Source organism: Xenopus laevis, chromosome 9_10S, assembly GCF_017654675.1.
Source record: "Xenopus laevis strain J_2021 chromosome 9_10S, Xenopus_laevis_v10.1, whole genome shotgun sequence".
NCBI lineage: Eukaryota > Metazoa > Chordata > Amphibia > Anura > Pipidae > Xenopus > Xenopus laevis.
This window is the reverse complement of record NC_054388.1, coordinates 89313450-89326354: the sequence shown is the minus strand read 5'-3', so window position 1 is coordinate 89326354 and position 12905 is coordinate 89313450. Positions and strand designations below refer to the sequence as shown.

General features: G+C 38.6%; 1 protein-coding gene across 2 annotated transcripts in view; it reads right to left on the bottom strand.

Annotated features, from left to right (window-relative positions):
• The window catches only part of xylt1.S (xylosyltransferase I S homeolog), a 196852-nt gene extending 184791 nt beyond the window's left edge, over nt 1–12061 (bottom strand). Inside the window, exon 1 of one of the 2 annotated variants that reach the window (XM_018239112.2) lies at nt 11584–12061. In XM_018239112.2, the coding sequence (XP_018094601.1) occupies nt 11584–11865 (282 nt within the window). In that variant the 5' untranslated portion in view covers nt 11866–12061. The remainder of the gene's footprint in view (nt 1–11583) is intronic. The other variant, XM_018239111.2, reaches the window with a different exon arrangement.
• Between the last annotated feature and the right edge of the window lie 844 nt (nt 12062–12905).

Genomic DNA, 12905 nt, shown 5'->3' with positions numbered 1-12905 from the left:
GAAAGATTAACAGTGATGGCAATATCAAACAGCACCCTCTGCACATGGTAGTGGGACAGTGGGACAATGCACACAGTAATCCGTTTGGCAATTCTCTGTCACCATCAACTTTGCAAAGAAGTCTGGTTGATCGCTGGTGGGGTCGCTTTGGCAGAATGTGCGCTGCTGGGAGACAGGGCTGTAGTTGTGTCTAGGCTTATACTAGAGTCAATAAGTTTTCCCAGTTTTCGTATGTAAAATTATACTCGGGTCGGCTTATACTCGAGTATATACGGTAATCATTCAGAATTACGGAGTGGCTCACTTAACTTGTAGTATGTCAATGAATAGCCAATTATTAGCAACTTTTTAATTGGTCTTCATTTTTATTTTTTATATTTTTTGAATTATTTCCATTCCCTACAGCTTTACTGTTATAGTTACTTATTATTACTTATCATTCTATTCAGACACCCTCCTTATTTGGACCATAGCAACAAATTAGCTGCTAAAATTCCAAACTAGAGAGCTGCTGAAAAAAAGCTAAATCATTAAAAAAAACACATATAGTAGAAAAAGATGATAATTTGCAAATTGGCTAAGGATACTACTACTCTCTACAACACACTTAGGGGGTTATTTGTAAAAATTCTGATTTTTCTGATTTTTTTTAAATTAAAAAAGTCCTACCAAAATAGAATTCACGATTTACCCTTACAGTATTTATCAATAAAAAAAACACGAAAAAACTAAACTTTTTCATTTTGTTGCATGAAAACCATTACTTTTTCGTATTGTCACTTGAAAAATCTGAATTTTTCTGATTTGATGCCCAGAATTTTGCGTTAAAAGCTCTAGGGGGTTATTTACTAAGCTCTGAATGCAAAAATCACAACATTTTTTTTTTATATAAAATCACTGATTTTTCAGAATTTATCAAACCCAGAGGATGGAAAAGTCTGAATCTAAAAATCCGGCATCTCAGACCTGTCAAGGTTGCAAAGAAGTCAATGGGAGAAGTCCCAATGATTTTTTGATGCGCGCTGGGTTTCGTGCAATACCGGGAAAATTGTGAAATTCGTGAAAAAAAATCGGGAAAACCGTGAAAATCTGATTTTTTCCCGCAAAGCAAATTTACGGGAAAATGTAATAATAAATAAGCGTAAAAAACCTGAGCCAATTTGATCGGAGTTTGTAGCAGAAAATATTGAGATAAATTCGGACTTTGATAAATAACCCCCTAAATGTTTGGAGTCTTGTGTGAAATCCAGTGCAGACAATAATATCTTCAAATTTCAAATAGGACCTCTGCCATTGACTTCTACAGGACCTTGACAGGTTGAAGATAGAATATTTTCGGATATTTTCGGATCCTGCCTTTTTGCAGCCTCAGGGTTTAATAGATCTCAAAAAATGTTTGTTTGCTTTTTTTCCATTGGAAACTTGAATTTTATAGTAGAAAACTCAAGTTTTTAGAACTAATAAATAACCACATAAAAGTGATTTTAAAGGTGAATAACCCCTTAAAATGGGCTTTTTGAGCATTACAACACAAATTTAAATTTGAATATTGCACGATTACATTAGCAATTAAAACCCTTTTAATACAAGCAATTATTTCTAACATACTACAAATTTGTTTTTTTTCCCTAAAAGTATCCAATTAATGCTATGACTCACACTTATCCCTGTACAAGATTGCTGCAAGTTTAGAGGGCTTTTAAGCAGAATAAAAAATAGATAAATGTAAAAGAAGAAGAATTTAAAAAAAAGAATCTCATTGGTGGTGTTTCGTAAATGTAGGCTCCAACAATAAGTTTACAAAGCTATAATTCTTGGGTATGGTAACAAAGTAACTGTACTTAGCGTTCTAGAATAAACATTAATTATCATCTGCTGAAAAGTCAATTTCTAAAATTGCTTGGGTAGTGAGAATCATTCAAGCCTCAGTTTTCACATTTCGTAATTGAGAAATTAAGCAAATGTGCTTCAAAGAGAGAAACCGATATTTCCCTTTCATTTGTAAGGATCCAGTGATTGAAAAATACGTTCCCTCAGACGTTTTGCTAATACAAAAGCAATTAGTGAGCCCTAATTAGAAAGAGTGCAGAGAATCCCTGGCTAACGCTATACGTGTTTGTAGAACTACTAAAATGACAGATGTGCCTTCCATAAAAACCTTATTCAACGCCACCAGGCTAGAGTTACATTTCACTGAGCAGACATATTAACAAATGTGTTGGCATTTGTGCATTGACTTTTTACAGTAAATGCTAAAAACCCAATGATAATTCATGACACATGGCATTAATACGAACCCAAGTATTGAAAAATGGCTTCTTCTCAGGAAGGACACGACCAACAAATAATTTAACTGCAGGTGCCACCGGAAGATAGCATGGGTATGTATGGGCGGCATTCACCTTTGTGGCTGCCACCTGAGACTGTCTTAGATAAAAGTTCCTAAGCTGGAAGAAACGGTCGGCTAAAATTATTACATTACAACTGACTAGTGATGAGCAAATTTAATCACCAAGTGCAATCTCGTTGAGAATTTCCTCGTTTAGTCCTCGGGGAATAAATTCGCAAAACTGCCACGAAAATTCACTGTCAACATTGTCGCCAGGCGTCGATTTTTTGCCTTTCCGCAATTTCTCTGGAAATTCGCAAATTTTTCGGCGAAGTGAAACTGGACAAATTCGGCCATCACTTTCTAAATGACCAGCTGTGTGGGATGAAACACATTATGTTTTGTCTTGTTTATTATATAGTGAATAAAGTACCCCCTCTTGTAAAATATAAGGATATTATTAGTTACCAAGGAGTTTCATGACCATATAAAAACACGAGGCCGAAGGCCGAGTGCTTTTTATACAGGTCATGAAACTCCGACGTAACTTCTAATATCCTCATATTTTGCAACTGGGGGTACTTTATTTATTATAATACACAAATTTAAGTGAGTCATGTGACAGAAATGACATCAGAACTCACCGTTTATAACTGATGACATCAGAACTCACCGTTTATAAGGATATAATTTACAGGATATTCATGGCTTTTGTCTATTATAAAGGGTTATTGTGTATATTACACTTTCTTACGTTGGCCATACTCACATCTCACATTGAGGGGCAGATTTATTAAGGGTCGAATTTTAAATTCAAATTTCCTTATGGCCAAAACTGTCAAATTCGAACAGGGAATTGTTAAAATTAGATTCGAGTTTTTTTAAAAATTCGATTTTTGAGATTTATCATACTCTGGCCCTTTAAGAACTCAAATTCGACTATTCACCACCTAAAACCTGCCGAATTGCTGTTTTAGTCAATGGAAGACGTCCTGGGATTAATTTGGAGTTGTTTGCTGCCTTCCTGACATAGTTTGCGCATCAATAAAGGCACTGCTGCCATGAGGCAAGTTCAGTAGGAGTTGTTTGCTGCTTTCCTGACATTCAAATTTTTCTCGGAGAAAGCTCAAATTCGACTATTCACCACCTAAAACCTGCCGAATTGCTGTTTTAGTCAATTGGAGACGTCCTGGGATTAATTTGGAGTTGTTTGCTGCCTTCCTGACATAGTTTGCGCATCAATAAAGGCACTGCTGCCATGAGGCAAGTTCAGTAAGAGTTGTTTGCTGCTTTCCTGACATTCAAATTTTTCTCTGAGAAAAAACTTGAATTGAGTTTTTAAAATTCTAATCGAATTTGATTTGAATTTGAGTTTTTAAGATCGATCCTATTCACCTGAGTTTAGAAAATTAGATTTTTTTTAATACATTTCGATTGGTCAAATTTTGAGTTCATGGGAGTTTATGGGAGTTTTTAAAAAAAACTCCCATGAATTCGAAATTTGACCCTTCATAAATCTGCTCCCTAAATGATGTGGCCAATAAACCATTTTGTAAAAGGGAGAGGGAGAGAGGAGCAAACTGAGCATGCTCAAGCCCTAGCCCTAGAAGTTTATGCTGAAAACAGGAAGTCTGATACAGAAGCCCATGTGTACACAATAAAAGGAAAGAAATGAGGTGTTTCTTTTGACAGAGGACTCAGAGCAGCATTACTTTGAGGGTTTACTGGTATATTTTTATAGACCTTTCTGATAAAGCTTTCTTAATTTTAAGCTTTCCTTCTCCTTTAAAGGAAAATCATATAAAGGATTTAATATTATATCACATTCACAAACATAATGAAAACTCAAATGCACAAAAACCCTAGAAAATGATCTTAAAAATGCAAAATGGGGAGGAGAACACGTCAAGAGTAGAGTTTTGTACAACAGGAATATTTTTTGTATATTGCCCAACTTTTATTGCCGATATCACATGGTCATTTTCATGTTCTGCCTATACAGTTTACCAAATAATCAACACCGTTGCATGTAAAGTATGATTACACCAAACAATATGCTAGCTTGATTCCCAGCATTTTATCTACAAATTAATGACATGATATTTCTTCAAGGATACACAATGTCATTGTTCTCTACAGTGACAAAAAGCTTTATTATGCTCCTTTAATTGATTTGATACACAAAAAGTGCAAGAGGCATAATTTGCATCACGTAATCAACGGAGCAGAATAAATCAAGGGTATGGGGATTTTTTAATGCTTATAGAAATGCAGCAATTAAACTATAAAAAGAATGATTGATACAATAACCCATTATGTGTTTAATGATGTTAACCATTGCGCATACCCGTTTTAGTAACAAATAGTCCAAGCGAATGTGTCAATAAAGTGGAGTCTGTACACAACAGCTATGTTTTCCTATAGGATGCCAGCAGTCTCTGGGATTAGGTTTGGGCACCACTTATAAAAGGTGCCTTGTGTTTAAAGGAATAAAAAATATGTTCAGTTTCTGCAGTCTGTAAGAGCTTCTATTGGTTATTGGAAGGAAGGGAGAGAAATCATGCTGAATGGATAAAGAAATCTTTAGTTCTACTACAAAAGCGTCCTTTGAAAACTATGCAATTAATTTTATTTTAGAACTAATCACAAATTAGTCATTAACTGCCCAGGTATGTGCGTGATTATATATAATAACAGGGAGATAAATAATTATGGTAGTTTATAATTCAGTAAATAGTAATAACACTCAAGAAGTGTAAAAACACTGAAAGTAGACCCAAAAGCACAAGGTCTTAAAAAAAGAGATAACCCCTTTTACTATAGCCCACTTGTGTAGATGGTAAGGGGCATATTTATCAAGGGTCGAATTTCGAATTGAAAAAAACTTCGAAATTCGAATTCAAAGACCAACTTAAATTAAGTTGAAGTTTTTTTTTTGGTCGAATAGGTCCGTTTTTGATCGAATAGGTCCGTATTCCGCCGAATTCAAATCGTACGAATCAAAGGAATAGAGAATTAGATCAAATTCAAAGTCCACCAATTGACTCCAAATAGGTTCTAGGAGGTCCCCCATAGGCAAAAACAGCAATTCGGCAGGTTTTAGATGGCGAATGGTTAAAGTTGAATTTTTAAAGAGACGGTACATGATAAATTTCAATATTGGAATTTCTTCATTTTTTTCAAATTCAAATCGAATTGAATAATTCGAAGTTAGAATTTTTTTCATTCGAAAATTCACCTTGGCCTTTGATAAATCTGCCCCTAAGTCTACCAGAAAGATACCAGCCACACTTAATGAATAGCAGAACGTTGTCCCTCCCATAAATTGACCCAAAAACTTGCCTGCACATTTTATCTTTGTATATTGGGGTAAATAAGAGCTGGGGCTAAGCCCCAATCCAGTAATCCACGGCAACCAATCAAATATCTTCATGAGCTGCATGGGTCCACAAAAACAAACTACCTTGCTACTGACTGGTTGCTATGGGTTACTACCAACATTTTCCTTTGGTACAGGTATGAGATCAGTTATCCAGAATGTTTGTGACCTGGGGTTTTCCCGAAAAGGGATCTTTCCGTAATTTGGACCTTAAAGGGGTTTGTCGCTTTTGAGATAATTTTTAGTATGATGTAGAGAGTGATATTCCAAGACAATTTGTTTTCATTTTTTATTATTTTGTTTTTGAGATATTAAAGCTTTTCATTCAGCAGCTCTTCAATTTGCATCTTAACCAATCTGGTAACTAGGGTCCAAATTACCCTAGCAACCATGCATTGATTTGAATATGAATAGGAGAGGCCTAAATAGAATGATCAGTAATAAAAAGTAACAATACCAATACCTTTGTAGCTTTACAGAGCATTTGTTTTTTAGAAGGGAGTCAGCAACGCCCATTTGAAAGCTGCAAGGAGTCAGAAGAAAAAGGCAAATAACTATAAAATTATGAAAAATAAATAATGAAAACCAATTGAAAAGTTGCGTAGGAAGTTACCCAAATGGTGAGCCACCCCTTTAAGTCTACTAAAAAATGATTTAAACATTAATAAAACCCAATAGGGTTATTTTACCTCCAATAAGGATTCATTATGGGGCACATTTACAAAGCTCGAGTGAAGTATTCGAATAAAAAAAACTTCAAATTTCGAAGTGTTTTTTTGGCTACTTCGACCATCGAATGGGCTAGTTCGACCTTCGACTACGACTTCGAATCGAAGGATTCGAACTAAAAATCGTTCGACTATTCGATCGTTCGATAATTGAAGTACTGTCTCTTTAAGAAAAACTTCGACCCCCTAGTTCGGCAGCTAAAAGCTACCGAACTCAATGTTAGCCTATGGGGAAGGTCCCCGTAGGCTTGCCTATGTTTTTTGGATCGAAGGATATTCGTTCGATCGATGAATTAAAATCCTTCGAATCGTTCGATTCGAAGGATTTAATCGTTCGATCGAATGAATAATCGTTCGATCGTTCGATCGAAGTATTATCGCTAAATCGTTCGACTTCGATATTCGAAGTCGAACGATTTTAGTTCCTGGTCGAATATCGAGGGTTAATTAACCCTCGATATTCGACCCTTAGTAAATCTGCCCCTATATGTTAGTTAAAACAAAGTTCTGTTTTATTATTACAGAGAAAAAGAAAATCATTTTAAAAAATTTGATTTATTTATATAAAATGGAGTCTATAGGAGATAGCAGTTTTGCATAACGGGTTTCCGAATAATCTATGCTTTATTTGTACGTGTATAGCTGCCAACAACCCTTATAAAGGCATATATAAACACACAACGCAACGCAAATACTTCAAAGAAAAGTATATAGATTGTACGGAGCAGAGATCCTGAATGATCTGTGGAACAAGATAACATGTATAAGGAAGTTCAGGAAGTGGGGCACGCGGCTGCTCTCATTACCGCAAAAAGAAACACAATAGCTTCACAAACATTTTATATTTTCCCTACGACAGGGGAAAGTAAGGGCACTGCCACTGGCTTCAGTAGCAACATTGCAATCTTAAATCCTCTCAAAGGAAATAGAATTACTGTAATACAAAGCCACTCACAAGACAACATCTGTCAGATGCTATTGGAAAATTGCACTCCAAGAAAAGTGCTCTGTGGTTAATGGTATAGACTGGAGCAGCTACAGGCACATAAAGCTGTGCTGCATGGCTAATAATCATTTTGTGGGGGCTACAATAAAAAAATATATATATTTATTTTGAAGCATATGCACAATGTAAGCAGGGAAAATGGCTACAAATCTAAAAATTACTGGGAGGGATTGACACCTCCCCATGTGCTCAAGCAGTTTCATGAGTAAGAACAGGCAGTTTCATGAGTAAGAACAGGCAGTTTAGAGTATAGGCGACAAGCAGGTGTGTCCTATATTTTTCAGTGCGGGCAAGGAGACAATACTGAATTGTTTCCTAGGGAATGTGACAGCCCTGTGTTAATTAAAGGATGGGGGGGAGTGGAGTAACATTAAGGGGGTTATTTATCAAAACCTGAATCTTTCAGATTTTTTAAATAAAAAAGTCTGACCAAACTAGAATCCACAATTTGATTTATTATTTAAAAAAAAAAAAAAACACTAATTGCTTGGTTTGGAGAAAAACTCAATATTTTTCAGAGTTTTTCCCAAATCATAAGATTTTTTTGTGATTTTTCCCGGAAAACCCGTATTTTTGCCTGCAAAGTCCGAAATAGTAAGATTTTCGAGCTAATTCCAGGGCGTATAGGTCCAAATAAGCAATTCAGGCAGCAATCCGGATAGATTAGAGGGGGTTTATTGCAACATTAGGTTAACAGCATTGCCTATTTAACGCCAGCGCATACCATTGAAACTTTCAATAGGGACCTCTCCCATTGACTTATATACAACCTTGGCAGGTCTGAGATGCTGGATATCTCATTTTTTACAGCATCGGGGTTTATAAAAAAAATAAATAAATGTCAAGTTTTTTTTGCCACTAAAAATTCAAATTTTATAGTAAAAAAAACTTGAATTGTTAGAGTTTTTGGTATTCGGACTTTTTCCACAATATGGTAGCTTCAAATATAGCACACTTTGCACTTTCGCCCTTTCTTGTATAAATAAAAGAAGACAAAGAAAAACAGATTTCCAACTGCATATTTGGAAAGCAACACACAAGGCATATGTTTTCGGTTATTCTCGTGTTCGCCAATCATTTAATCATGTAATGCTGCGATCATCTGGCTCCATCAAATCAGCCTCAACTGGGGACACTGTCACTGCGCCAAGTGTTTCTATAAAGCAAAAGATGCGCAAACAGGAGACATGCTTACATTCTATCAGTCTCCTTGTGCAGTGATCACCCTATTAGACTGTAGCACCCACTTACAGAGCAGTGCTTTTATACTAAGGCTCAACGGTACAACAGGAGGGTGCTGTGGAGACCGAGGTACCTGGTGCCTAAACAAAATGATAGTTAAAATGGTATTTCTATGGTAACAGGTAACATCTGTCCATTACATCACATCTCAAATAGTGTGAGCGTTTGATCAGTTATGGGATCTGTTATCCAGAAACTCATTATCCAGAATTACAGAGAGAGACTGTCCTCCATAGACTTTTAATCAAAGAATTCAATTTTAATAATGTTAATGTTATAATAAAACAGTAGCTTGTACTTGATCCTAACTAAGATATAATTCATCCTTATTGGAAGCAAAGCAATCCTAATGGGTTTAAATAATGTTTACATTTTTTTTTTTAGTAGACTTAAGTTATGGAGATCCAACTTAGGCAAAGACCCCTTATCCAGAAAACTCCCAGAGCATTCTGAAAAAAAGGGCTCATACCTGTATATGAACAAGGTGTTCAGTGTCTGATGGCAGAACAGTTGCTACATTGCTATGAGCATGAACTTCTCAAGAGGAAAAGTAAACTGAACCTCCATAATCTAACACCCTCACCCCCCAGAAAATTCTATTATGCCAAATACATTCATAGTAAATACAGGTATGTGACCTGTTATCCAGGATGCTCGGGACCTGGGGCTTTCTGGAAATGGATCTTTCCATAATTTGGAACTTCATACCTTACATATACTATAAAATCATGTAAACACTTAAAAAAAACAATAGGCTGGTTCTGCTTACAATAAGGATTCATTATATCTTAAGTTGGATCAAGTACAAGGTACTGTTATTTTGTTGCAGAGAAAAAGGAAATAATGTCCAAAAACTTGGATTATTTGAATAAAATAGAGTCTATGGGAGATGGCCGTTCCGTAATTCAGAGCTTTCTGGACAACGGGTTTCCGGATAACTGATCCTATACCGGTACTATTAAATCTATGAAGTAATAAAGCTCCCTCTGACAATATCTCGCAGTAGTTATCTGGCATGGAAGCATTGCACAACTTCAGAACAAATGGCCAACACAACAAACAGCATATTCCGCAGGCAAGGGTCTTTGTTTGGACTAGAGTTTGAAGGAGTCTCACTACGGTGTCACGTTCTCATGGTGGAAGCAACAAAATGATGTGTAAGTGTCAATTCCAGGAGCTTTTCTACACATAGAGGAGGTCACAGAGAAGCATCTGGTCTCCCCAAGGTAATAATGGGCACAAAAAGTGCAAAAGAAAGAGGCCACACATGAGACGCCCCCTGTAGAATAAAGCAAGATATAGTACACTGACAGCCTGCTGAATTCCCCGCTTGATGTCGGCATTAAGACTCAGTCAAGTGCTAGGGATGGTTATTTTACCCTTCACCATTATGAGACTCAAGCAACGGCATGCGGGGTTTGCAGACAAGCACAGCATCTGCATCCCTTTATAGCCATGGGATGTTTATTCTTGGCAGGGAGGATATACACACCGTTACCATAAATATATCACCGCCAGCTGAAAACTTTTAACAGACATAGACACACTCAGGGGTATAAGACACAATGACTTCTAAACACCCTGCAAGCCTTAGATGTCAAACTGTGGCCCACCACTACAGCTCAGGATCCCCAGACTGCTACTGCTGGGAGTTGTAGTTCAACAACAGATGCAAGGCCACAGGTTAAACATCCTCACTAGAACAAATTATGGGGAGGAATCGGTTACACGTGCTGCACGTTACGTTTTATATTCCATGGGGTGCGTCTATGGAACAAATTACTTCCGGCATAGGCAAAGGTTGTTCTGGGAGCGTACCCCAACATTCCTCATGTATATATATATATATATATATATATATATATATATATATATAGTGGGATACTTTATACTGGCATAGGCTATACTGGGAGCGTACCCCAACATTCCTCGTGTGTATATATATATATATATAAATAGGGATACTTCATACTGACATAGGCTATACTGGGAGCGTACCCCAAGGTGTGTGTGTGTGTGTGTGTGTGTATAGTGGGATACTTCATACTGACATATACTGGGAGCATACCCCAACATTCGTGTGTGTGTGTGTGTGTGTGTGTGTGTATATATAGTGGGATAGTTCATAGTGACATAGGCAAAGGCTATACTGGGAGCGTACCCCAACATTCCATATATAGAGAGAGAGAGAGATAGATAGTGGGATACTTCATAGTGACATAGGCAAAGGCTATAATGGGAGCGTACCCCAACATTCCTTATATAGAGAGAGAGAGAGAGAGAGAGAGAGAGATAGTGGGATACTTCATAGTGACATAGGCAAAGGCTATGCTGGGAGTGTACCCCAACATTCCCCTGTGTGTGTGTGTTTAGTACAAGGTTTCGTGGATAGAGCTGCTGAGTGAACTTGCCCTGGCACTTTAATAGGAGCTCATTAAGTGCAGCCTCTGTGCTATGAATGTGGCTCTTGTACTTGGCTAATTGCACAGGCTGAATGTAAAAGAAATGTTAGTGTGTGTGTAATAGTGAGGGGTGTCACATATATGTGTGTATTAGTGAGGGGTGTCACATATATGTGTGTGTGTATTAGTGAGGGGTGTCACATATATGTGTGTATTAGTGAGGGGTGTCACATATATGTGTGTGTGTATTAGTGAGGGGTGTCACATATATGTGTGTAATAGTGAGGGGTGTCACATATATGTGTGTATTAGTGAGGGGTGTCACATATATGTGTGTGTGTGGGCTGAGAGAGTCCCAGTGTGACAGTCATGTAGTGAGCAGACATGGCACGTGGGGTGACAGTGAATAAAGGGGTGTCAGGCTGATGAGATGAATGTATTGGGGTGAGTGTGGGTTTCATTCATTGATTGAGCAGCCCGGGTGCAGTGTTACATACCATAGCCTGGCTGTGCTGCTGAGCCCCGGGTACAGCTCCTCGTCGGTGCCGCTGTTGTTGCTCGTGTCCTCCCAGCAGCCCCACATCATCTCTGTAACTGCCCCGGTCCCTCTTCTCCCGGCTGCTGCCGCCGCCTCCTCCCCCTGCCCGCTGCTCGTCCCCGCTATCCAGGTTGCTAAAATTCCACACGATGAGAGTCTGGATGAGCAGCACGGTGAGAGCCGCCACTATAGCCGTGCGGGAGCGCCTGGCCAGCCGCCGAGGGATTGAAGCAGTCACCATGTTCAGCTTCTCCGCCACACGACTGCCCCGAGACACCAGCCCAGCACAATCCTCCGTCTCGCTGTGTCTCTGTGTGTCTAGCGGGGGGCGAGACGTCACCGGGAATGGGCGGGGCTATAGGAACAGGGGAAGGCCGGGATCGCTGTGGCAATGTGGCAGCGGCAAAAGAAAAGACCCCCCTCCCTTCTCTTCCCCAGAGGTGCTGCTACTGATGCTACTGATGCTACTGATGCTACTGAGGGACAAGGACCTGCACTTGGTGCTTTGCTTCCAGTGATGCTGAGAGTTGTAGTACAACAACAGCTGGAGGGTACTTGTAGGTTGGGCTTGGGCATCTCTCATTCAGGTAACCCCTGGGTTCTTTTGTCAGGACAGTGGAACACTATTGCCCATCCCAACTGCTATAACGTTTGAATGAAAACATCGCCTGGAAATTGCATTTCTACCAACAAGAGCTCTGCCATGGGACCAGCTTTCATTTATTAAGGCTCATTCACAAGTGCAATTCTGAGCAACAGCCATTGTGTTTATTCTAGGGATGCACTGAATACACTATTCTGGATTCCGCCAAACCCCCCAATCCTTCATCAAAGATTCGGCCGAATACCGTACCGAATCCTAATTTGTGGGAAGGGGAAAACGTTTTTTTACTTCCTTCTTTTGTGACAAAAAGTCACACGATTTCCCTCCCCACCACTTATTTGCATATGCAAATTAGGACTCGGATTCGGTTCTGCCTGGCAGAAGGATTCGGCCGAATCCCGAACTGAATACTGGATTCGGTGTATCCCTAGTTTCACCCAAAATGCATCGTCCTCCCCCCCAAATTGTAGAGTAATTGTGGCCATAACTGCGTCCCATTCACCAGAAGTCACTAAACTGCACACGCATTTCATTGCACAGAATTGCACAGAAGTCCACCTGACATTATTTCTGGTGTGCAAATAGTGATGGGTGAATCTGACCCGTTTCGCTTTGCCGAAAAATTTGCGGAACTGCAAAAAATTTGCAAAACGCATTGAAGTCAATGGGCATCAAAA